Here is a 27,407-nt window from a genome sequence, read left to right as displayed (position 1 = left end):
CTGCGTAACAATCAGTTTAAAATGTCACCTGGAAATGTTAATAAAACATTCGGTTTAAAATGGCACTTAAGGATGCGGTCGTGTAAGCGAGAATGTGTACCAACTCTTCAAATGCATTTAAATCCGCATAACTGCCTGCAAGCTTCTCATATGGGGTTCAGTTGTACCAATCAAAGCGTTTGAGTGGCATGTTTAATCATCTCCATCTAATCACTTTAAGCTCTGCTCAACATCTTAGAGAAGTGCTTATCAAGATGGCCCTCTGGAGTGGGATCACTGGAAAGAGTCTGGGAAGGAAACGTGGCGTCATAAAATGGGAGCCTTGATATGTAGGATCACTTTCATGTCCCTCCAGCAGCGCTCAGCGGGAGTCTACCCTAACATACTTTTCACTGAGGCCAAGTGTGTTGTACACTCTTTGGGTACCTTGTGTTGAGCTCAATGTGGTTTCTGTGCAAGGTCAGTGCTTGCGTATCTCAGAGGCGTTGATATCATCATACAAGCTATCTGTGGTGGGAAAAGCATTCCGATTATTTACTCAAGTAAAGGCACAAATTCAAGTAATAGTGTTGCATTCTGGATTTTTCTTAAATAAAACAGCAGAAGCATTATCAGCTAAAAAATACTTAAAAATCCAAAATAAAAGTACAGATTAAGAAGAATGACCCTTTCATATATTATTAAACATATAATTTAGTTATTACTACTGAATCAGGAGACTCGCAATACCATTTGTTACCACTTTCAAGGAATTTACTTTGATGTTTGGTGCATACAATGAACATCAAGAGGAATTAAACAACAAATAAAGCTGTTTTAAGAATGAGAACACTGTACAGTGTTGTGCAGGTAGCTTTTAAAGTCACAGCATGGTGAAAAATAAGCTATTTCTACCTACTTTTGATACAGTTGGCTAGTTAAATCCTTAACTATGTACCATATTTAACAAGATGGTCATACAAGTTTTGTATGTTAAGTCTCAACCTGTAGCGTAACTAGAAAGTAACATCATGATTTCAATTCTAAATCCAAAGTTGATTGAAATGAGCTTTCAATTTCAATCTTTGATTTCAAAGCAAACACACAAAAAATAACAGAAAAACAACACAGCGTAACTTACTGGTGGCCTGCAGCTGCTAGGGGTGGGGTAAAAAACTGAAACAGCATAGTATCGCAATTTTTTTGTGTGGCAATATCATAAGTAGTGATTTTCTTTATCATATAGCCTAAATTATTATTATTACAAATACAAAACAAAAAATCAGGTAGCCTACTAGAATAATAGAATCAGTTGCTTTTTTCAGTCCACTAGATACATTTTGCTGCTGCAAAAAAAATGGCTGAACTGGGATGAACAGACTGAAAACTATCTTATTAGATAAAACAGATGCTGACAAAGTTTTCCTTTGGGGACATGATTTACAGTTGAAAACTGCTAATAAATCACAGCATATCGCAACATGTTTAAAATCACAATAATATTGTATCTTGACTTAAGTATCATGATAATATTGTAACGTGGACTCTGGTGATTCCCACCCCGAGCAGCTGCACTTTTTCCAGGCGCCATGCCCACTGTTGAAGTCGGAGATCACGGAAAAATAACAGAACTGGAAAATCCCACTGCTTTACTGAAGTTACCCATGTACTAACATTTTGCCTTCCCAATGAGTTAACAGCTTAAGTGTTGTTGACATAAAGACTACAGTTTGTAGGCTATGCTACTTAAGTGAATTAATACAAGGTGGCTTTTTGCAGGTTAGGAAATGTTGTAAAGTGTTTTTGCAGTATCTTGCTGGTAGTCAGCTGCAAACATCTTCGGCAATTTTCTTCTGGAATGTGACTAAATTTTGTTTTAATTTCGTATGCACATTGTCAAATTGATATCCTTTTAAGAAACTAGTATGAACTGCTTCTTTTTAGTAGCTTTAGATAACCAAACTAGATTTCTCCCTAGGATTGCTTTGCTGTTGTTCAACGTCGTACAGTGTGAAGTAATTGCCAATTAGCAAAGTTGTGCTCTCAGTGTAGCTTTCACAGCAGTGAAGTGATATCACATTTGATACCATGTAGCCTATCTTTTTAAAGAAGAATTGACATGTAAATGAAAGTTGTCAGGGCATAAAACTAATGATCTGTTGACGGTTATGAATCAAGACTCAAAAGTCTAACAATGGCACAGCCCTCAGTGCCGAAATTAAAGTTTAAATTGAGTTGAATTGTGACCTTAAAATCAAAAGTCAAATTGAATCGTGGATTTGGAGACACCTCTGGAAATGTAATGGAGCAGAATTTTGTACTAGCATTTAGTGAAAATACCTAAGTAAAGTACTATTACATAAACAGTGTCAAGTACAGTAGTGGATTTGCTTCACACTATTGTAAAACGTGAGCCCAAGACACTCAGAAATGGCCATCAGTATAAACTGCCTGACCTTTCACAGATTGAAGGAGGCAGTAAAAGAGAAGAATCATCATCGTGCATTTTAAAACAAACAGATTACTCACAGTATTATATGTATAAATAGCATTTGGGTGCCTTTTTAAGCTTTCATTAAAGGTTGCTCTGCGCTATAGTGAGACCCATTAGATTATTAGTTCCAGCAGCAGTGAACATGTGAATATATATCATAAGTTATAATTACCATGTGGTATTTATACTGGTTTCCTATTACAACACCACATCAGAGGATATAGGAAGAAGGAGTCAAAGGAAAGAAGGGGGTTGAGACAGATAGAGGGGGGGGGATGAGAGCACACCCTTGGCAGGATGTCAGCTCTGTGAACACACAGTGCAGAACACTGCCAGTGAATTCAATACGCAAGGATAGAGAGCTGCAACACACACACACACGCATAGCGCCATGAAGTTGTCTGCTCAGATCGCAATCGGTTCTGCAGATGCTAGCCCTGCCTCTCTCCTTTCCAAGAATCCCTTCTGAGGTTTCCAATATCAGGAGGACTACTCCTGGGTGTGTATTCATCAAGCAAAGCTGTTAGCTGGCTTCGTGATATGTTACCAGCTAGCTTTGCCTCATGTGTGGATAGATGTGGCGTCTGTGCTTATGCAGAATAAACTGTGCAGATAGATACGCATACAGTAATGCATGTGTCCAAATGCATACACACAGATGTGCTGGAGAGCAGGCAGAAGGCCCTCAGGTTTTGCAGCGCCTAGACTGAGATTTTTGTTGTGTACATAACGGCAAACACATAACAGGAACCACTTAGGTGCTTGGTCGTCAGCATGTGGCTCGCTGCTCATGATAGCTTATTTAAGATAAAGTGTCTGCGTGGGAGAGATGAATTGAGACAGAGATAATTTCAGTGCCCCGTTGAGGGTCTTTCAGCAGTAAATGTAAACAAAAATGCTGCAAATCATTTACCTACACTAATTGAAGCCATTAAACGGAGCCTCATGACATGCTCTACTTAGTTAATTGAGGTGAGTTATTGATCTGTCAGCAGCGTGTGAGTCAGGATACTGTGCGCTTTGTCGTCTTTCTACATGAGTGATATATGAGTCAATATCAAGATAACCAGTCAGACAGAATCACCTTTTTTTCTAGGCTCCAGACTATTGTCTTTTACCCCTCTGCTTATCTCTTTATCCTGTTTTCTCCCGCCCCCCTGGCTTCACCACAGCCCAGCCAGCCGTCCCCCCACCAGCATGGTGCCCTTCTTCCCGCTGTCCCCCTGGGCGCTGACACCAGACACCTCCTTGTCCCACTTCTCCCTCCCTTTACCTCGCTGTCGCAGCCCACACAGCTCTCTCCCACATTGGCCCCGTTCTCTGCCCTTCTCTGACCCACTGTCCCCCAGTTGCCCCCTGGCCATACCTCCCTCGCCTCTTCATGCCCTCCTGCCCGTTCCCTGCCCCCATCGCTGCTCCCCACACTCCCCTGGTCCAAAGGGAGCAGACAGAGCTCCTGATTATCTCTGTGTGGCAGCCTCTGTTTTGTGCTCTGATTAAAGGAGCAGCATGTGGTCTGTGTGTGAGCGGCCCGTACAGACGCCGCCGTTGGGCTAATGCTAACATTACGTGCTTAATCATTTATGTCTGGGAGACGGGCACAAAGGCTTGGAGGGGATGGAGGTACGGGGGGGTGCTTGGGTATTTATCAGTGGCACAGATGCACTCAGGCGCACACACACATGCTTCCAAGATAACGGCCCCGGTGCTTAGTATGGCATAAACGGGGCACGCTGCAGGCTACGATGTCTCTGCAAAACTCACATATCATCTTTATAAAATGGGTAGCTGGGGGGGGTGATTTCTTTCCCCTTGAGTTTACAGTGTGAGTTAAACTGGTGGTCTGTTTAAAAAATCTGTCACTGGATAAAACAAACAAACATAACAAGCACGGCGTATGTGGACGTTTCCACAGACGCATTAAATATTGAAGGATTAGATTGTCTCCAGGTCTCTAAACGATAGTATTTGGGCACCCACACTCGTTCTCCCCGCTGTGCTCCTCTCCTCTTTCTCCTCCTCCTCCTCTCTCGTCTGTCTGCTCCTCTCCCCTCACTGCCAAGCAGCCTGTCCCTCCAACACACACACACACACACATCACTACTCACGCACACACGCACGCACACGCACGCACAGAGGCAGCCAATAGGAGAGCACCAGTCTCCCCATTGCTTGCCACTCAATGCCTTGTTGCCAGGACAACAGGAAGGCATGAGACCCACTTTACTTGAGCATTTTAAACTTGGTGTTGACTCTTTTTCTGAAAACAAGAAAAGGTCTCCCTCTGTAAAATTGCTCCCTCTAATACTCTTAGGTCGACGGCAAATCCTGTCGTTATCAGCCTGTCCCTCGTGGTCCTGTCTGTCTCGCCGAATGTTCCCCAGAAAGATGTTTTGCAAAAATACCAAAGATATTCTCGTGCATCAGCATGAAAATCACCATCCTTCACTTTGAAAACACTGTCAGACCATTTTTTTCCTGGCACACACATTCATTGGAGTGCAGCCCTCATTTTTGTGTTTTGCCTGTTTTTTTCCCCTCTAGGTCTACAATGACGATTGGGGATATGCTTCTTTTGGTTTTGATCATCCTGGTCCTTCCCTGTTCGAGCTTGGAAGGTAAGTGTGCGGTCACAAAACACAGCTTGTCCCGAGTACATGCAGTAGCTGGAAGGGTGTGTCTCCGTTCCTCTATTCTCTTTTACTCTGGTTAAACATACACACAATCTCTCAGCCTCTGTGTCTTTTCTCTGCCCCCCCTCTAGTCTCTCACATGCATAGACCAAAAATTCACAATTTTTTTTCCCCTTTCACCACCCCTCCCCAGTCTGTCTCCGTCTCATCTGCTGTCTCGCAGTGTTATTTTAAACAACTGCAGTGGCGGTGGAATGCAGTGGAAAGTGGAGCTTTTTCAGGGCGGCAATCCACACTTGTCCCCATACTTACAATCGACGACGCACATGCACCCTTACAAGAGGGATAAGCACTGATCATCTGTTGTCACAAAACATTTGGGAGCATATTAGAGATTAAAGTCCTGCACTTAGTCTTCTTTCAGTGATGAATTCTGACCTGTTCTGTAATCGTTTTCCTTTGTAGGTGATGTCAATGCGAGAAAGTCTGAATGTGTGTGTGACGGCGCATCCTGCAGCAATGGGGACCGGTGTTTCGGCCAGCAGTGCTTCACCTCCCTCTCCACGCTGAACGGGACATTGGTCCTTCAAAAGGGCTGCATTGTGGGTAATGAGGAAGGGTCTTCGCGATGTGGAAGCCTGCCAACTCCTGAGCTGGTGGTGGAGTGCTGCTATGGGAATTTGTGTAACATGAACATCTCCTTGCAGTCACCGGTGAAAGGTGAGGTGTTTGCATTATAACAGGGTGTGAAATCCAAACCTCTGTAGGATTTTCATTATTATAAAACTAGGCCGTAATGCTATATTAGGGGCACACATCCCGCCCAGTATTCACATATGCTCAAAATGCCCAACCTACCCCAATATTTGTTGACATGCTATGACAGGCAATCATGCTACACCTTCTAATATAATCATTAGCCAATACAATCATCATAAATCAACTTAACAAATCGCCATTATTTTTTATCACTGGTTTTAGTTTTACGGTGTAGGCTTCTGCAGTTCAGCGTTTGGTCTGTCCATGTAGTGCTGCCATACCTCAGACGAAGCAGTACTTGATTGCTTGTGGCAACAAGGCACAACGCTGCACTGTTTCTCTCATTACTTTCAAATGTATCAAAAAAGGTGAAAACTAGAATCTATTGTAATATGGGTGTTACGTACTAGGCTGAATTCTAGTTGCTAGCACAGCCGTGAACTGCAAGAACAACTGTCTCCAGGGCTGCTGCCTGACATTCTCTTCCTATAGAAATAGTGTATATATATATATATATATATATATATATAGCATTGAATGTGGAGCCCTGTGTATTCCTATGAAACTTGCTCTGTGACATATGAAGCCAAAATGGTTCAATTGCTACGTATAAAATGAAACTCCTGGATTATCTGGGGATTATCAGCACTACTTCTGCACTATGCAGCCCATAGAGCAGGTGCACTAGGGACTTATGGCGGCCGAACTCTGCCAAGTGTGACCAAATGGCTAACTTACGGTTAACCACTCCACTAACTTGAATGGGGATAAAAATGTTGAAGCTTGTGGCTCTTCTAGATTTTCCAAATGTTGTTGGACGACATGAATCAAATCCTGATAGTAAAAGGAGTCATTTTGCGGGGGTTGTGACACTTCAAAAAAATGTATCCGCTGATTTGCAGACACCTCTTTTGCTATGTAAGTCTATAGCCCTGTTTCCACCAAGAGTCCCTTGGTGGAAACAGGGCTATAGAGTACATTACAGGGTTTCTGCTTGAGAGTGATGTCATGATAAATAGCTTTAGTACTGTTTTTTAAACAACTTAAAACCAAGAAAATATCAGTGTCATCTGTTGTCAGTATTCTACCTTAAATTGGCGTTGGCATTAGATGCTGTCTAGGTATTGAATTTTGGTCACCTCACGTCACAACCAAAAATCAACCCAGTATCAGTGTTGATGGCCAGCTGGGTACAATGAAACAAGAAAAGGTTAGACAAAAAAAGAAAAGAAAAAACAGCATTGTAATACATTATATTATTATTATTGTAAAAAGAAATTTAAAAAAGTCAATCCATGTGTTAGTGATTTTTTGAATATTTTTGAGTGGAAGTAAATTAGTTGTTGTTGTTTTTGGTGTGGGAGAACAAAGCGTCTGGCAGATTTGGTCCCCCCCTCCCCCGATGTTGACTCCATAGCCACAGCTTTGTCATGAAATATGAGGAAAGTGTCATATATTTTCTGTCAAAACTCATTCTGCACTCAGCCTCCTCAGCCAGCCAACACAGATACATTTTCATGTTTTCTGATCTGAGTGAATGCCATTTAATTTAATGGGATACTAATGGTATTGCTCTAATGGGTTTCCCCATATCTCTATTTCCTCTTATCAGATACAGAACTGTCTGCTGGCAGACCAGTCCTCAGAGACCAGGAGTGTGTTTGCGAGGGCGGCGTGTGTGAGCATGACCATCGCTGCGCAGGCCAGCACTGTTTTTCCTCTCTCAAGATGATTGATGGGGTGGCCGTCCAACAGAAGGGCTGCCTGAGGGACGACGAGGAGGGCAGAGCCACCTGTGCCATGCCACCCTCATCGGCCCATGTTGTCAAGTGCTGCCAGGGCCATCTGTGTAACATGAACGTCACTGTGCAAGCTCCAGGGAAAGGTGACTTTGTACACATTGTACACATTTTTCTTGGCTGCCGTTCACCATAGACCTTATGTCACTCAAGATAATTTTGTTTTATGACAGAAATGTTGATTTTTAAAACACCATAAAAAGCTTGTATGTATGTTAATAGTGATGCAAGAACAGCTTTAAAGGTCCCATTTTATAAAAGTTGGATTTCCATGTCTTTTTTAATATAAAGCAGGTGTAGGTGTTATATTAATACTGTGAAATTATCAAAACACTCAATCTACAGAGACATGCACACAGTCCATATTCAGAAACTGTGCCTTCAAATGAGCAATCAGGACTTTTGTGAAGTTGTGATGTCACAACTATACTATAGAGACTGTTTTAAACTTAAAACATAAACATTCTTAAAGGGAAATTTTGGTTTATTTCAACCTGTCTCCTATCGTCCTAAATTTGTTTCAAGTGACTAGTGACATAAAAATAATAGTTAGCATGTTAGCCGTTAGCCTAGATACAGCTGGGGTGCATAGTAATGTCAGACCTGTTAAAATGTAAGTGAACGGGCATACTTCAAGTGCAAAGTTAGTCCACTAAACAAGCTTTTTTCCCACAAAGACCGCCTCATATCGTTAGGATAAATGTCAGAGAACATATAGAAAACGACATGTAAACGTGTTGTCTTACCTTACCGGTGTGGTGCCATGTTTTGTGGAAAAAAAAAAGCTTGTTTAGTGGACTAACTTTGCACTTGAAGTATGCCCGTTCACTTACATTTTAACAGGTCTGACGCTACTATGCGCCCCGGCTGTATCTAGGCTAACGGCTAACATGCTAACTATTATTTTTATGTCACTAGTCACTTGAAACAAATTTAGGACGATAGGAGACGGGTTGAAATAAACCAAAATTTCCCTTTAATGAGTCCCCATGTGTTACTTGTTGGAATGATTTGCATTATATTTGTGCGCTCCACTCGCACTGGGAAGTCAGAATTTCCGAGTTCCCAGTCACAAATTTCAACTGTAACGCCCCTAAAGTCGGATGTCTGTCTCTGAGGAACCTCACCAACCCCTATCTCAAAATCCAACATGGCTGCTCTGCACATCAACAGTAGCGAATTGTAGTAATGTACTGTTCATTAGCACATGGGCATTCTATTTGTGGACATGCCGTTATAGTGGCTAGAAAAGGTATTACCAACGACATCTTGGTTTTCTAACCTGTACTTGAATGCAGTCAACTTGGGTGTGATGTCATTCCCAGCTCAGACATCTGACTTCCGAAGTTATTGGAATGCAGCATATGTAAATTACTTCAGCTGAGCGGACATGAACCCAAGCTGTTGCCTATGCGGTTCCAGTGAAATGGGCTATAAAGGTAGAAGGTGGTGGTTTCATGATGGTGCAGAGACACAGAGAGTGCAGATGCGGCACACCCAGAAACACTGACAAATCAGAGCAGACTGGGCTTTTTCAATAGGGGAGGGGCTTAAAGAGACAGGTGCTAATACGGAGCGTTTCAGACAGAGGGTGAATACAGGTGTTCAGCAAAGACAGTATGAGGAAAATAAAGTGTTTTTCTTTAACCATATGAGTAACTGTTTTCTGGTACAGAAACACTTTAAATTGGTGGTATTCTGAATACAGTTAATGTCTTTAAAAATTGATTACTTGAAGGGATTACTTTGTTGTTGTTGTTGGTTTTTTTTTAATATTTTACCATCATGTCCTACCTGAATGCAGCGTGAGGAAGCGTCAGTTTCTGCGCCGCGGTTTTGAGCTGATCTGTAGTAGGACACCCTTTTTCTATTTATTCCTGTCTCTCGCTTTGAAACCTCCACAATGGACAGGGAACCGCTGATTCATGAAGTTAAAATGAGGAATTATCTACACAACATCCCTTCATTACATTTAAAAAATCCTTAGTAAAGTGGCAGCAGGCTGGAGAGAGATCACCAGGGAGCTGAAAGTTTCTGGTAAATCACCATCGCTAATAACAGGCTACTTCCTGTTGGCTGTATTGTAAGTCATTTCCAGTAAATATCAGAATATAAAATGTGTGTTTACTGTTTAAAAAGTACAAATATGAAGACATAGAAAGCTCAATTCCATTTTTAAGTGGTTACGTCTCCAGTCGAGTGCACAGCTGATAGGTTGCCTTGGTGGTTTGTGTACATGATGTATCAGAAGTGCATATTTAACAGATTCATTGTGAGAGCGCCGCTCACTTGCTGTGGACAAGGTGTAAAATTTTCCATGAACAGATTTTTAATGTGTGTGCAGCGCACCTGCCACATGACAATGGACAAGTAGATGCACAGCGAGGACACCGTTGTTTGTTTTGAAATGAAAATATGAGACCCAGACCAATGAATTCAGCAAGATGATTTTGACGTAATCCAAAGTATTACTTTTCTTAGTTTGACTAATCTAATGGAATATGTTACTAATTACGTTTTGGGGCATGTAGTCAGTAATCTGCAGTGGAATATGTTTAAAAAGTAAGCCTTTCAACACTGCTAGTAGAAACTCAAAATACAAGTATGATCCTGAAAATGAGCGTAATATCAGACCTTTATTGATCTCTTATTTACCAGCCATGTCCTCTTCCCAAATCTTTTGCAGAGGAGGAAGTGAAGCCCCTGATCAAGGAGGAGCATCTGTGTGTGTGTGAGGGCAGCTCATGTGAAAAGAATCACTGCACAGGCCACCAGTGTTTCTCCTCTCTAGCAGTCAGCGCCGGCTCCCTGGTGTACCAAAAAGGCTGCTTCAAGATCTACGAGCAGAGCACGATGACCTGCAAGACCCCACCTTCCCGAGACCAGATTGTGGAGTGCTGCCAGGGGCACCTGTGTAACATGAACAGCACTGTGGAGCTGCCTGTTAAAGGTACGCTGCTGTTGTACCCAGAATGCTGTGTTCTGTACATTTCTGTCAAAGATGCTCAAGAGCTCCATCTGTTGATTTCAGAATTGAACTGTGTACCAGTGCTGCCTAGATTTCATCTACTCAGAATAGGAATGACCATGTGGGTTAGTTATGACTGTTTTAGATAAATTAACACACATTTATTCCTCTCTATCATTCTCCACTGAGAGGACAACGTCAGCCACTGTGAAATCATCTGCCACGGCTGTTCTGGATGGTTTCTGTTGGCCTGGGTTACACCTCTGTGTGGTCACACTCCTGGCACCTTATGAAACAGAAATGGGGGAGACAGTGGGCAACCAAAGGGAGGTTTTGAATATTATTTAGTCACGGTCCACTTCCCCTCTGTCCTCTTGGAGGCTGTCAGAGCTGGCTGACAAGAGCCCAGAGGGTGAAGCCACCTGGGAATGAAAGGAGAGGCAGGCATCTATACACAGAGCTGTTGTTGTTGTTGTTGTTGTTGTTGTTGCCCTTTTTGTTTCTTTCACCTTGACTTTCTCTCTACAGCAGTCTTTTAGATTATATTTTATGGATTAATATTTATGCCTAAAACACCTTAGCTGTATCTTTTGATTGTACATTTGGACATAGGCGTAGATTTTGGGGGGACACAGGGGACATGTCTACCTCAAAATTTAGAGCGTGCATTTGTCACCTCCAATGAAGACATTTAAGTAACTGAGGAAATTTGTTTTAACAAAATGGAAGACATTTACACCACAAATTACTGCAGAAGATGCACAAATAGATAGATAGATAAAAAGATTACATGTTTGATGCTCAAAATTTTCTGACAGAAGACCCCCAAACCCCTTGTTTCCCTATTCAGGTCTGAAACAAAACCTAAGACTTTGCATTTGGGGATTAGATCAGAGATAGATAAAATTAGAAAATTATAAATATTTATGTTTACCCGGATTAACTGGAAGCACAACCATTTTCACAGTGTTGCAGACCTATACTGTCACAAATACAATATTTAAAGGTCCAGTTTGTAGGATTTAGGGGCATCTGTTGGCAGAAGTGGTATATAATTTTCATATGTTTTCTAGGGATGCACAGATTTATCAACCCCACTTCACTATCTGCCGGTATTTGCCTTGTTGACTGTCAAAACAAGATGACATTCACCAACGTCAGTGGCGGATGTTTTTCCGCTGTATGACATCAATCTTGTTCAGGCTAAAAAGCAGGGCTCGACACTAACAGTGTCCAGTCATCTCGGGGACAATAGGAAACATATTTGGGATGAACAGTGATCTTCCCCAAGATGCTGTCGGGACAGCAGCAAGTAAACTGCAGTAAACTCACTATCAACATGACAGAAGACGCACCTTCATGTTACCCTAATAAAGCTACATCGTGAGAAACGAATCCGTGTTGACATGGGAGGAAAGCTAATTAACGTTAGCTGTTAGCGGTAATGAACTGCTGATAGCGGAATTAATGTTCTCGTGGTATGTAAAAAAAGGAATTGTTATGTTTTCATTACCTTACAGCAGACATCAGGGGTTTGGATGTAAGCATGGCTTTCATGGTCAGTACAGCAGCTTCTATTGATTATAACAGATGCCCTCTGCAGCAGACATGTCGAGCTGCATCCATCTCTTGTTAAAATGAGCCATTTATACCTACATACAGAGCAGATCCTCTTCCACGGAGTCCGCCATTTTGTTCTACAGTAGCCCAGAACAGACAAACCAAACACTGACTGTAGAAAGGGTCATTCGCATTTTCGCATCGGCCACTGTAGTTCTCCTACACGCTTCATACATGAGTTTAAGTTTGGCAACCTCACTGCTAGATGCCATTAATCCTACACACTGGATCTTTTAAGTCTAGCTAAATGCACCTCAGCCTGTGTGTTTGGTTTGAGTCTAGTGAGCTCCCAGAATGTGTTGCTGGTTATGTGTATTTGGGAGAAACGGGCCATTATTCGAGTTGAGAAAAGGGGATCATTGTCTGTGCTGCCGGCAGAGCTGAGCAGTCTTTCCCTTGGAATGTTTGGAAAGTGTGAATGGTGGTCACTTATTCAGGCTCGCCTCTGCTGCCTTGATGAGATCCACTTTGTGTGTGTGAGAGAGCGAATGCTTAAGCGCATGTGTGCTCTACGTGCACCCCCACCCTCAACTGGTTTCTTCTGAAGGTCTGCAGAGAGCTGCAAACCTGTGATTTGTGTCGGTGTCTGTGTGTGTGTGGTCCAGTCAGAGGAAAAACCCACAGCAAAGAAAAAGTTTTCCCTCCAACTTACATAGTTAGGATCACCTTTTCTTGAATCATTGCTTCAGTGGACGCTCCCATCTGTTGTTTACTGAAGCTCTCAAATCTTCTGACAAATACAAGCCAAATTTAATCCTTAAAAAGCAAGCTTTATTTTGTGTTCTAAAACATATCCAAAAATGATGACCTAATATTCTGAAGAAAAGTCTCACGTTGTTGATTTTTCTCTCCCCTCACAGCCGATGAGCTGTCCAGCTACAGCGTGACCACACTGGCTATTGTCATCGTGGCACCCATCATCGTCCTCATCATCTTCTCGGCTATCGCTATCCTGGTGTTCAGACGCATCCACAACAACCAAATGGAGAGACTAACATCACGAGACGCAGAATACGGAACTATAGATGGCCTCATAGCATCCAACGTGGGGGAGAGCACTCTGGCGGTGAGTAGGTGGAGACCATGTAGGAGGATGCCTCCCAACATCATTAGAAAGAGCGGCATAAGAGCTGCTCGAGGCACAATTTAATTGAGTAGTATGTTGAATATTAAAATGGAATTCCAGTCCTTTATTTTAACCCACTTCTTTTGCTCTGCGCAATATACTGTAGGTGTTTTAATTGACCTCTAGTGAAAAAGTCTGCTGTGTGAAAGAAGTTTTAATAAGTAAATAACGCCGACTTGCAGAGTTAGTTAAAAACAGTGTCATTAGGGCACTTATGAGGGAAACAATAGATAGCTTAAATGTGTTGGCTTTATTACCTTGATGTATCTGACATGTGGTGTGAGCACAGCTGTATTATGTAAGTTCAATGCTTGGTGAAAGATTATATAATATTAAATCACTTGTATCGGGATCAGGAAAAAAAGCTTTTAGAATACTTAACAAGACATCTGCCTTTTTACAGAGCAGGCGAAGGCCCAATATGTGTAATTATTCACCATATGCAGTACAAGTATTTTCACAATACAATACATACGATACAATATGGATGTGAACTTGAGCAAAATTAAAACGTTAGTTCAGTATAATCAAACATTTTACAGCAAAACAAAACATTAAAAATGTGTTTTAAAGAACATTTTGAGAATGATAGATGATCCAAGCTTGTTTATTTATCATGGGCGGTCTGGTGGCTCTTTCTTGAATCACAGAGTTTTTAAAGTCACACAGCAGTGCGAATGTATACCAACAACAGAGATGGGAAAATCCCTTTCCAAAATGATGTATTGTACTAACTAACCTGAGTTGATTCAGCTGATGAGTTCAAACGCTGTGGGATTAGCGGGGACTTCCACCTCGTCTTTGTACACATTTGTGCCATTATCACAAGTTGATATACAATAGAGACAGGATGGCTCGATAAACCTTGTTTGCCTCTTTTTAATCCAGATTTGTGATCAAGGCGGTCATGTGGTGGCACTGTAATCAAGGGTTTAAGTCTTATATGCTGTGATTAACCCAAACATGGCACAAACACTGAATTGAAGACAGCATGGGGGTTCAAAGTTCAAAGAAAGCATTTTTTTCTCCTTCAGCATCAACCATCACACCTCATGGACAAAGCACTCACTTTATGACGGGAGCAAAAACATTTAAGGAATAAATAAAAAAAGGGGGGGCACAAAAAATCCCCAAAACCTTTTTTTTCATGAAAGTATGGATAGATGCACTGTATAAACACACAGGTAAAGTTTAAGCCTTAATATATTATAGTGCTTAGTGTCATTGTCAGGTCAACATGTGCAACGCCTGTCTCCAAAAATGATTAAATTCACTCCTTTGTGTACCTCCCAGATCGTAATCTCAAGAGTATTGGGTAATTCTTATGTAAAAACATTTAAAACAATGCATAGTGGCTACATATTCATGAAATGAAATGTGTGTGTGTGTTTGTGAGTGTGTGTAGGTGGGTGGTGCTGTTGCTGGAACTCAACTCTGAAACTTGTTTTGAATCTTCTCAGTGATTTTCCCCGTCTGTTAGAGGAATGTCTTTTGCTATTTATTTTCCTCTCCGCTCAAGCGTGGATTTTAAGTTTTCTGCAGAGCAGTTGGTGTTTTTGAGGCCCGCTAAACTGATCCCAGAGTTTAGGTGGAGTCCTGTGGTTAGTGTTCAGCCTGAGAGACAACCCTGCACAGTCACTGGCTCACACACTGTATAATCAAGTTCTGCAGAAACTGTTCATGGTCGAGCTTTAACTCCGACAAAATACACGGCTGTTACTGTCGCTTTTGTGATTCTATATCCTCACACAAACAAACATTGTACATAAAGATACATTACTGTGTTTATTTTTTATTGAATACATTCATTTCACATCTGTAGTTAAGGTTTTCAGCTGTTATGGAGCGTAGAATCTCTTCCCATAAGCATGTTTAAACTCTAAACCCCACATTATCTCATTTATCTTTAATTATAAAACTTGTAAATAACATGTCCAACTGTTAAAGTGTGATCATTTGTGTGTTTATGTGTGAGAGAAAAAGAAATAGTTGATTTTGGCTCTCTTTCAAGCCATTTCCAAAGTCCATCAATGCACTTGGCAATGGAAAGCCCAAATATGGAGCCACAGAATGTTTGTTTCAGCATAATTAAAAAGTGCTTGGCAGCGCCATGAGAAAGGATATTATGAACAGTGGTGTGGCTGTGAAAAGCAAATCGGACTGAAACACATGTGGTCGTCCCTCTGCAGCCTGCTGCCCAGAAGTCGTCTCTGATTATGATGATATTGCATCGTTCTGATTGCATTCTGCTGCTTAACGGCCTGGCCCAAATATACCCTGCTAAAAACAATCCTCCTGTACCAAAGAGAGGGATTTAAACTCTCCGCAGAGCAACTCATCATTCATTTTATGGCCTCTGTCTTGCATTCCTGTGTTGTGATTCCAAATTGTCTCTCAGGCAGCTCTTGCATTATGCATCTGTTTATCTGAGGCATCACTCTTCTCTGTTGTTTTCAATCCTCATCCTCCCCTCCCAGTTTAGTCGTTTGTTTTGCTCAGCAGCTGCCGGCTCTGTTGCTGCGCACTGCCCTCCTGTGTCAGCGCCGGGACGCTGCACGTCTTATTGCTGAGATAAAAATAAAAGGCTTAGCAGCATTGCGCCTGTTTTGGAGTCTGGCCCTCGGATTAGATAAAATCTCCAGCACCCACACCAGTCATCAGGGAGGGGGTGGCACTTCTGTTGTTTACTCAGCAGGGGGCACCCTGCACCTCCAGCACAGACACACACCCACACACAAACACGCACACACACAATATCCTCGTACACACACTGCGTGCCCCCCTCTATCCCATGTGGGTGCCACATCAAAGGCGGCCTGCTTGTATTAGTCTCCATCTGAGTCCCAGATGCTCCGTATTTCATCATTTTTAGGCTGCAGCCACAGGATTCCTTTGGGAAGGTTTTCATTCAGCCAGCTCACTTGAAAATATAAACACACATGTAAATATACAAACCCTTTACTCTTTGTTTCTGTTTTTCTCTCTGCCAGGATCTTCTGGATCATTCCTGTACGTCAGGAAGTGGCTCAGGACTCCCTTTCCTCGTCCAGAGAACTGTTGCACGACAGATCACACTGAATGAGTGTGTGGGTAAGTAAGTGCCCTGTTAAAGGTCATTTTCATATTGACAATAGCACCGCCTCAGAAAACTTTGCCTCCTCATTCATTTCAATGAGGAACTCACACTGTGCTGACACAGGGGGGCACTGGTTCAAGTTAAGTGCAGCCGTACACCTTTTGGCAACACACTGCAGCTCATCTTACACAATAGCCCCTTTTCCACCAACATTTCCAGGAACTTTTATTTCCAGGAATTTATTTACCTGGGTAAAAGAATTCCTGGAAATCTGTGTGGTTTGTGTACTATGGTACACAATACTACTATTTCGTACCGGGTTTTGGTACCCACTCTTAATCAAAACACAAACGAAGTGAAGTTTGTTGAAATGAAATAAAGTTTACAGCCACACTGACACAGAAGTGCGGAAGGCTGCAAGTGTGTTTCACCAATCAGCGTTCTTCAGCAGACAGCCCTGCCCCTCAAGAATTCTGTGGAATCTGAAAAGTCCTACCCCCCTACTAGGTTCTTTTTTCAGGGAAAGTTTGGGGGGTGAGGAAAAAAAATTTCCCCGGGTAATTTCGGTGGAAATGCCCCAAGGTTTTTCAAAATCCTGGGTAAATGATAAAAGATCCTGCGGTGGAAAAAGAGGCTATAGTCACGTCACACCTGTGCAGCCCGTGATCCTGTTCTGCTGGCTGTTTCATTTATACAGATATTGCTTCTGTCTGTTCCCACCTCTGTTCCCAGCTCAGTGGCGAGACATCTCTGTCCCCCCATTTCACGATCATACCTTACATAGAGAATGGCGAGGCAGCACAACAGTGTGATATTCCTGCCTTAAAGAGACAGTGTAAAAGGGGCTTGCGCTGGACAAATACAGTATGTTTAAGGACATATATATCAGATAGAATACTTTGTAGCATTGTTTACCTCACATGTGTTGACAGAAGTGTAAATTATTAATGCTTTAATAACTTACCAGAGTTGTAAATTGTCCCTTGAAGGAGGGTAAAAACCCACAGCAAACCAACGCCAAAGAACTAGTGGCAATGACGATCGACTGTTGCAAAAAGCTGCACTTGAACACACCACAAAGACTACAGTGAACTGCCAACTAGTATGTACATTCTAGACTTGCATGAGAGGAAATAACTCTCCACACCAGCAGGTGGCAGTAATCTGTGTTTGTCATTAAAAAGGGGCAACCGGAAGGCGGACAGGATGCTAGTTAGCCAGTTAGCACATTAACAACACAACCTGATGTTAAAAGAACAAAGTGTTTTTACTGTGTGCTCATGAACAACAACACAAATTGCTATGAACCCATTCTGTTAAAGAAGTCAGGGCAAAAAAAAAAAAACAAACTTACCTCATATGTCAAGTGTGTTTCAGTCTCACTTCCTCTTGAGTTAAGTCGTTTGTCTGCCAGTTAGAGTGATTTCATTCGCTGATCGGCTCTGCCAATTTCAAACGCCAGTTCAACATGTCAGATTACCCAAAAAAAGTCAATAAGGCCTGACTAGTGCAAAGGGTGCAGGACACATCCCAAAACTAGGGTGACAGATACTCTCCATTGGCCTGACATTGACTGAAGGTGGACCTCCGCTTGGTGTGCCAGAGCCATAACTCACTGTGTAGCATCTTGTTGTCTAAAAACCCGTCAAACTGGACCTCCTGGTTCATATTTTTTACCAATACTAATACACTCTCTTTTCTGACCTGAAAATTTTCAGAGACTGTACAAAACATGCAATACAAGTACTTTATCCACAAGGAATAAATCCATTTGAAATAAATATCTGGGTTGCAAAACCAGCCAGTGCTGTGAGGATATTCTGAGATTGAGCAAGAATGAATGTTCCAGCAGTTCAAGTCCCTGGAGCCAAAATATTGCACAAATGTTAGTTTTGAGATTGTAGTATGTTAAGTGTCAGGAAAATATGATCAACAGCAGACCTATTTGGACCATATTGACAAACATGTTGCCGCAACTATCAGTGTTGAGGATTAAGTCACCTAAGTTGAAATAAAAACTCAACTCATTCCTCTTGAGGATTTGGATTTAAACTATCCAAGAAAATCAAATTAAATGTGCATGAAATAATTTGTGGCCAGTAGGGGGCAGCAAAAAAAATCGGACATTTACAGAGACACCAACACATTACCAGTTTACAAAGTTTTTGTCTGTCTACACATCAAAAAGCCACAGCGACATTAGCATTTATATAGGATTACTTTATTGGCCATCAGATAAATGTAATTTCAGTACCCACATTATTTCCAGCTTTGTTGTGGGGCTAAAACTGCAAAATGTTTGACTTTCTACACCTGCCACTCAGTAGCTTTATCTGCTGTCTGCCAGCCAGCATGCAGTGAACCTTATTACAATTTGTTGTTGCTGGAAAGTCCCCACAGAAAGACTAGCTCAGATTAACTAATGCTAATTCTGACATGATAGTATCAAAATTATTTAGTAAAGCAGCACATCGTCACAGGCTGATTTTTTTGAACTCAATTTCTGTATGCTGTTTGGTCATTTCTCCCATCTTTTTTTCGCCCGCCAGGTAAGGGCCGTTATGGTGAAGTGTGGAGGGGTCAGTGGCAGGGAGAGAGTGTCGCCGTGAAAATCTTTTCCTCCAGAGACGAGAAGTCCTGGTTCAGAGAGACTGAAATCTACAACACAGTGCTGCTGAGACACGAGAACATCCTGGGTATGTACCATATGTCATGTATAAAGGCTCAGTGAACTGTGAGAATGGCTACTGGACCATACTATGTGTTTTTATATTCCTAATTGCTTTCTATAATTCCATTGATTACAGCAGGACATAACATATGACAAAAAAAATCAAGAGGCTCTGAAGCTAAAAGGGACATTTCACCCCAAAATTAAACATATTAACCCTAACTAACCCTTCCTATCACATGTAGTGCCTTTTATCAGTCTGGGATGTTTTGGTGTGAGTTGCCAAGTGTTGGGGATATCGGCCTTCTTTAGCTCTATATTAAAGAGATGGCTGACATCTTTATGGTCGATATCTCCAACATTGGGCGGCCACACTAAAACAGTCTACATTAATAAAAAGCACTACAGCCAAGAGGGAAAATATATTTTTGATTTGGGGTGAACTGTCCCTTTAAAGTATTTATCTATTTAAAGATTATAATATATTCATCTGTCCTTTTAAGAAATACTGCAGACATTTCAAACACATACTACAGTGTGTGTGCATGTCAAGGCTTTTTTATTAATTGCATTGATACTCTTGATTCAGGCTTCATAGCTTCAGACATGACCTCGAGGAACTCCAGCACCCAGTTGTGGCTGATCACTCACTTCCACGAGATGGGCTCCTTGTACGACTACCTTCAACTCAGTACCCTCGATGCATCCAACTGCCTCCGCATGGCGCTCTCCATTGCAAGCGGCCTGGCACACCTCCATGTTGAGATCTTCGGCACTCAGGGCAAACCGGCCATCGCCCACCGAGACCTCAAGAGCAAAAACATACTGGTTAAAAAGAACGGACAGTGCTGCATTGCTGACCTCGGTAAGGAGACCGACATGTATATTATCAATACGCAGTTTCTATTTGTGTCTATTTCTCTAGATTGTAGATAGTAAAATGTATTTTAACATCTACTGGAGATTCCAGAGTTTCTAAAGATACAGAATATCAGGCAGAATTTTGCTGAAATGTGTATTAATATCAGCATAAAACAATTAGAATATCAAATTGAATAGTGCAGCTACTATAAGCACTGAGGCTGTGGCCTAAGTCACATACCCAATATGTGTGCTATCATTCAACATACTCTTGTGTGAACGAACAGGAGTATGCATTTTTTCGGACATATCGAGCTGTAATTCTCATGTCACTTCCCTAAAAGCCTTTTTGCCTGTTGAAGACATGTAACCATGGTAACTCATGCCAACCTCAACTTTTTATTACTGCACTTTGCAAAGTGAAATCTTATGGACCATTTCAAACTTGACAACATAAACATTCTACATGGGTCCCTTTGTATTTCCTGTTGGGATGTTTGTTAATGCAGAGGCTGACAGGAAGTTAACAGGGCCCAAAGCTGTTGCCTTAGCAACAGAGTAGCAACAAAAAGGTCTATACATACACTGGAAATGAAGCATTAATGATGTTACAGAGCTGTCGTGGTTGCTGTCTACCATTGTCTGTTATGAACGTTGTTGTCTACTGCATTGCATTTTGGGATATTTATGCCAGCATACACACCAGTGTTTGCATATCGTGATATTTTACTGGAAATAGCATGTAATAAATGTACTGTTTGTATCATACTAAGGTTTTGGACACACTTTAGCATTCTAAATAGCATGCTAGCATGGAATTTCGGACACAGCCTGAGTCTTGGGTTTGAATCTTTTCCTCTGTGTACACAAGGTTTTAACAAAGAGCTCAGGAGTGAAGGGGTGGAACGAAAGTTGTTGTTCATGGGTATTGCATAAGAGGTGCATCTGCAGTAATATCACTCCCCTCACATCTATCCACTAAGCCACATTTGTCGTTAATTTGAGAAGAACCATCGCTGCTTAGATGTACCTCCAGGTCCTTAATCAAAAACATATTTAGAAGAACTCGAGCCACTTTATCTAATACACCAATGTTCCATTTGCAGATGCTTGAGTAAAAACTAATTCAGGTACGGGCCATAACCTGGTGACTGGCCTGGCATGTTTACGGGCTCGATGTGATACATTCTGCTCCGGATGACGCATTTTGGTGTCTTGACAAACAGTAGCAGTTGTTTGTCTCCCAAGCGAGTTGTTCCTATGTTAGAGGTACATCATGTGGCAACAGGGTTGTTTACGTCAAACAAGTAGTGTTTTTCAGCATTTAAATCAGCTGATAGAGTGAGTCTGGTATTTTGTTTTCACTATAGGTGTCTGAGATTCACTGTGCAGGATAATGTATGTGCAGAGTTTGACACCAGAAGGCTGTTTTCATATACAAAAGTTTCTCAGTGCTCAACTTAAATCTGAGTTTAAGACACGTATCAATATGTATTTGCATGTATTTTCATACGTGCATTGTGTTTTCATGCTAGGTCTGGCGGTCATGCATTTTCAAGACACCAACGAGTTAGATGTGGGGAACAACCCTAAAGTGGGCACAAAGCGCTACATGGCCCCTGAAGTGCTTGACGACTCCATCCAGATGGACTGTTTTGAGTCCTACAAGAGAGTGGACATCTGGGCCCTGGGCCTCGTCCTGTGGGAGATCGCCAGGAGGACAGTCAGCAATGGTCAGTGCATGTTTTACACAACATAGTCCTGTTTCATTGTTGTCTTTTTAAAGATGGTGTTGTTGATGTGTTCTTTACATTTACAGCAATAAGATATCGTCGTGAACATGTGGTTATTTTCAGAATTAACGGAACCATTGCGTTAACTCGGACTAAGTAAAAGCTCCTCTGCTATTGACAGATAGATTTGGCCTCGATACACACTTCAACATCCACTGTCTGTGGTCTGCCAGAGGCATCTTTTGTGAAATAAAACCTGCTTCCTCCATCCACTGTCAAATGGGTTTATCACTTTATAGTAGGAACTGGGCTTTCAGCAGCACTTAAGATATTGATTTAACCCCGACACAGTAACCTCATACCTCTGTTTTGTCCCACGGCTGCACTTGAGAGCAAGTTATGGATAAAATAGCCATACCACAACATGATTTTTTTATTTATATGTGCTTTATGTGCCTGTCATTTGTCAATATAACTTTTCAACACTTTTGAGTGATGTGATCTTGAGAGTGATTTGCTGCGTGCTTTGCTCTACCTGCAGGCATCGTGGAAGACTACAAGCCACCGTTTCATGACGTGGTCCCAAGTGATCCCAGTTTTGAGGATATGAAGAAGGTTGTGTGTGTGGATCAGCAGAGGCCCAACATCCCAAACAGATGGTTTTCAGACCCGGTAAGAGTGATATTCATACTGTTATTAAAGGTCAACTGTGGTTTTAAACCTGGACACTATTTTCCCATGTTTCTGTTTCTAAGTGGAAACAACAATTTTTGAAATTGGTCAAGTATTGAGCAAGAGGGCTGCAGGCAGCAGCTGCAAAACAGGCTGCAGTGAGACCACTCGGGGATGTTTGCACTGTCATTTCATGTCCCCTACAAGTGCTTGTTTTTCCCACTGGAAGGTTCAGAGTTTAAGTGTCTGACAACCTTACTGTCTATGTCCCTACTGAGATAGACAGAGTAATATCCTTATTGTGATGCCTCCATTCTGGTAAAAGCCGTGGCCGGAGGCATTATGTTTCCAGGTTGTCCATCTGTTTGTCCCATTCTTGTGACTGTCACTGTGACCTTGGCTGTCTCATTCTCATAAATGCTATATTTCAGGAACATCTTCAGGGATTTATTTTTTTTTTTTTTTTTTTCTCAAATTTGGCTCAAACATCCACTTGGACTTAACTATAAAGTGATTTGATTTTTGTGGTCAAAGGTCAAGGTCACTGTGAACTTGTCCATCTCAGTCTCAAGAATGCCTTGAGGTAGTTTCTTTGAATTTGGCACAGATGTTCACTTGGACTCAAGAGTGAACTGATGAGAATTTGGTGGCCAAAGGCCAAGGTCACTGTGACATCATGAAACATGTTTTTGATCACAACTCAGGAATGAATATGCTAATTATGACAGTATTTCACAAAAACATCTAATAGGATAAAATGATGAAGTGTTGCCATTCTATATCTGAAAGGTCAAAGGTCATCTTCACAGTGACATGCTAATGTTCTCCAAAAACACTTTTTCAGCCATTATTCGACGTCATAACTCAAGAACAGGTGGGGAGACATACTGAATATACTGAATTTGTGACGCTTATCTTCAGCGTCCACCTTGAAAAAGATGCGTGTGAAGCATCTTTGTTCTCACAGACAGACAGTGTTTCACAAAGGCAGACAACCGCGAGGTGGTAATTATAGCTTAACAAGAAACAGCCCTGAAAGTGCCATCACCAAACCCACCAGACTCCTTTTAAATAAACTGTAATTTTAGCGTATAAAGAGGCAGCATATTTTCATATGTAACTGGGTGAATTAAGGGGTTATTTCAAGCAAATCAGAGTGATGATTGATGGAAAAGTGAAAAAATGAACCAAGACAGTTTTATTGAGTTTTACTTTGTTACTGTCGACTTTGGATGAATTGTATTTTACAATGGTAGAATTACGGTTTATTTAAATGGAGTCTGATGTGTTTGGCAATAGTGATTTCGGGGCTGTTTCTGTTTGAACAAAAAGGTTCTCACTTTTTAACAAAAATGACCGTCTCTGTAGGGATCCTTTCCATAATGTTGTCAGACACTTAGAATAATAATTTGAAGATGTCAGTGGCGGCGGTTCTGTGGTGCAGTGGTTAGCATTGTCACCTCAAAGCAAGAGGGTTCCTGGTTCAAACCCTGGGGTGGGGGAGCTGTGTGGAGCCTGCATGTTCTCTCAGTGTGTGTTTTCTCCATGTCCAAAGACATGCAGATTAGGTTGATTGGTGACTATAAATTGCCCATAGGTGTTAATGGTTGTCTGTCTCTATGTGCCAGCCCTGTGATAGTCTGGCGACCTGTCCAGGGTGTACCCCGCCTCTCGCCCAATGTCAGCTGGGATAGGCTCCAGCCTCCCTGCGACCCCTAACAGGATGAATGATGACAGCATGAATAAATGTCAGTGGCAAAAACAAGCACTTTTAGTGGACTTAACTTGACGGTGTGCTCATGCCCCAAGTGGTTGCGTTGCAGCCTTTTTCGTGGCTGCTGACTGCAGCCCTCTGGACCAATTTCAAAAATTGAAGTTCCCATTATTTAGACACAAAATTAATCCATCTGAAAATAGCACATAATTCAAGTCTATGTGCTTTTGATATTCAGAAATATTTTAATTATGTTCTAATCTTGACAAGGCACATGCTTATTGAATGATTTCTCCTTTTAATTTCAGACTTTAACCTCCATGGCTAAACTCATGAAGGAGTGCTGGTACCAGAATCCATCAGCCAGATTAACAGCGTTACGCATAAAAAAGACTCTCACAAAGATCGACAACTCTCTGGACAAAATCAAAACAGACATTTGAGCCTGCCTTGAGAAGAAGAGGCAGACATACCTAAAGGCCTTTGAAGACATCCAGAGGGTGGACCATCCCAGACAAAACTGACAAGACAAGAGACTTGATGGGTTCAGTGCCCTTATAGTGGCACAAACCAGTATTTATTTTAAAACACTTGGCGGGACACATTTTGGCATCCAAAGATGGCTTACCGGGCATTTCTGAGACTGCCAGCGGTCTTGGAAATAGGAAATTATCTATTCAACTTAACGACATAGGAGCTGGACTGTTAGCAGCAATGTTCTTCAAGGAAGAAACTGTTACCTGGGCATTTGAGTAGGCTCGCTTTTGTTAGAACTGCAGATTTTGTTTGACACATTTTTTAGTTTGGGAAAAAAAATGTCTGAACATATTAGCAACTTCACTTTACTCTTTAATTGTAAGGCATTGTTCATTTGCATCACGGTGGATTCATTTAAAAAGATGTCAACTTGCCAATTGAACTTGCCAATTTAATATGCATACTTTCAACGGTGTTCACAGTGAGCAGTGTTATGTTTTACTTTGCGTGTCATGCACCTCTGTTTACAATGCTGTCAGAACAAGTATCTTGGGATCTCACCAACCCCGTAACTTTTAGTTGTACAGCTGCATCGATGGTACTGTTCTTTTCCTGAAATATCGTCCAGTTGAAGGTACTCTGTTGCAAACCTTTTGTATATCACCATGGATTTTACATCGAATTATGTACCTGTTCTATGTTTGGTTTCTTCAGCTTTACAGATACAAATGCTAAAAGAACAAATAAAATATCTGCTAGATACTGAACTCTATTCCTCCAGAGGCCTGTAAGTAAGCCTGTAAAGCCTGTATACTGTCTTAACGCGTGCATTGTTGTCTTAATGCGTGCATTGTCAAGTAAATGAAGTCAAACTTCAGCCTTTTTTATTTCTTTAACATTTTATATCAATTAGTGATTTATATTAATTAAATAGAAAAAATGTGTTTTATCTGTCTCATTTGTCTTGATGCTGTATCTAGTAGATTTATTTAGCCATGCTGTAGCGGCGTCGAAATGTCAGTGAGTCAGTTGGTAAACCACTTCGGTCCAGGATTAAAAAATCTTGAATTATGCAGACATTCACTGTCCCCAGAGGATGAATCCTATTGACTTTAGTAATCCCCTGACTTTTCCTCTTGTGCCCAACTATGTTTACATTTTAAGTTTTAAGTGTAATGTCTCAACTTTCTATCCATCCGTCCATCTATCCATTTTCATCCGCTTATCTGGGGCAGGGTCGTAGGGGCAGTAGACCAAAACACCCAAGACGTCCGTCTCCCTAGCATCGCCTCCTGGGGGACCCCAAGGCATTCCCAGGCCAGATGAGATATGTAATCTCTCCAGCATGTTCTGGGTCTGCCCCGGGGCCTCCTACAAGTGGGATGTGCCCAGAACACCTCCAATGGGAGGTGCCAAGGGGGCAATCCACGACACCAGGGATCAGTACGCCCAGGGCCCCACTCCTGCCTGCCATCCAGCGCACAATTCACTGAACCCTGATTTCTGGGTGGTGTCCCCATACCAGTCTGAATGTTCTGATTCATCAAGGTCTTTGTGAATTTCTCTTAGTCTGGCCCCTCCTCTGGGACCACATTGCCATGGGAGACCCTACCAGAGTCTATTAGCCCCAGACAACACAGCTCTCAGGTTCACAGGGACAGGCAAACCCCTCCACCACATTAAGGTGGCGATTCTCTGAGGACTCTCAACTATTGCCATTAAATTTGATACTTGCATTCTTGCCCCTTAATCAGGTCAGACTTTTAATATTTCCAATTCTTATGTTTCATGGGCTAGCAGCAACCCCCAGGGCTGAGACATAAAGCCACAGCTGAAGTACCAAAAACTGCAGTTCCTCAAATGGCCACTTGAGGCTTTCTCCAGAAGCAAGACAATCCCCATATACCCCCATGTTCAAGTACAGAACTTTACATAAACATGTTTACAGCCTGATGCATAAAGCAGTTTTAGTCTGTGTAGCTAATTTTAACATTCATGACAGCTGTACAGGGGGTGAATATTATATATGTCATCCTTTCTAATTAAGGGAGCAGCCTCTTTGAGTGACAGGCTGTCTGCAAGGTGTCACCAAAGTCTGTGAGTCACATCTACCCCTAGCTCCTTCACAGCTCCACCCTCTCATCCAAATATGGACAAGAGGGAATCACTTCACACAAACCAGAGCTAGAGTCCACAAACCAATGGATGACGTTACTGTGGCTACATTCATTATTTTTATTCAGTTTATATTTGTGATCAAATACCTGCAGAGCTACTGACTTTCCCATCATTCTCAGCTGCAGTTTGTTTTTAAGGTTAGTGCAGCCTCACAAGAATTTTAGCATGGCTGTTGACTCGTCTTGTTTTACTTTGTGTTACTGAGAACATTTTTATTTTCTCTGCTTATTTTAATTTTGATCTTCCTGTTTAGTTAGTTACAGTTGTGACTAGTAGTGAATCTGTTCATTCAGTATCTCCAATATCCAGTAATTCTGGTCCTTTATTTTTTGTGTTTTATCTGTACCATCCATGGTGGTAGTCAAACTGAATCTGTTTCCCATCTAACTGTTCTCTTGTGCTTTATAAGCACAATAGGAAACTACAGTATATTCTATGGGCCAAGTCATTTACCTTTCTAAACTCAAATGGCACTCAGAGCTTAAACCTCCACCAAGGCCGAATGCTCCATCACACAGTCTTATCAAAAGTGAAAAATAATTAGTGTATCTGCCCTGGTATTCAGGTCCTTGCCAAAATGTAATGGTTCTTCCTTGGCTTATGCTACACCTTTCCACCAAGTCTTTTAAAAACCGTGCCATTTTCTG

The 27,407-nt window shown here is 41.7% G+C and overlaps 1 protein-coding gene across 1 annotated transcript in view; it reads left to right on the top strand.

The window, feature by feature from the left end:
• Nucleotides 1–25,528, top strand: part of LOC117251361 (activin receptor type-1-like) — a 36,490-nt gene extending 10,962 nt beyond the window's left edge. Inside the window, exons 2-12 of the mRNA XM_033617596.2 lie at nucleotides 5,018–5,091; nucleotides 5,572–5,826; nucleotides 7,478–7,750; nucleotides 10,351–10,614; nucleotides 13,113–13,318; nucleotides 16,369–16,468; nucleotides 19,004–19,150; nucleotides 19,715–19,990; nucleotides 21,522–21,719; nucleotides 22,261–22,391; nucleotides 24,414–25,528. Coding sequence (XP_033473487.1) covers nucleotides 5,025–5,091; nucleotides 5,572–5,826; nucleotides 7,478–7,750; nucleotides 10,351–10,614; nucleotides 13,113–13,318; nucleotides 16,369–16,468; nucleotides 19,004–19,150; nucleotides 19,715–19,990; nucleotides 21,522–21,719; nucleotides 22,261–22,391; nucleotides 24,414–24,548 — 2,052 coding nt within the window. The 5' untranslated portion in view covers nucleotides 5,018–5,024 and the 3' untranslated portion in view covers nucleotides 24,549–25,528. The remainder of the gene's footprint in view (nucleotides 1–5,017; nucleotides 5,092–5,571; nucleotides 5,827–7,477; nucleotides 7,751–10,350; nucleotides 10,615–13,112; nucleotides 13,319–16,368; nucleotides 16,469–19,003; nucleotides 19,151–19,714; nucleotides 19,991–21,521; nucleotides 21,720–22,260; nucleotides 22,392–24,413) is intronic.
• Nucleotides 25,529–27,407: the final 1,879 nt, after the last annotated feature.

This window comes from Epinephelus lanceolatus, chromosome 14 (assembly GCF_041903045.1).
Source record: "Epinephelus lanceolatus isolate andai-2023 chromosome 14, ASM4190304v1, whole genome shotgun sequence".
NCBI classification, from domain to species: domain Eukaryota; kingdom Metazoa; phylum Chordata; class Actinopteri; order Perciformes; family Serranidae; genus Epinephelus; species Epinephelus lanceolatus.
This window is presented reverse-complemented; position numbering and strand designations above follow the sequence as displayed.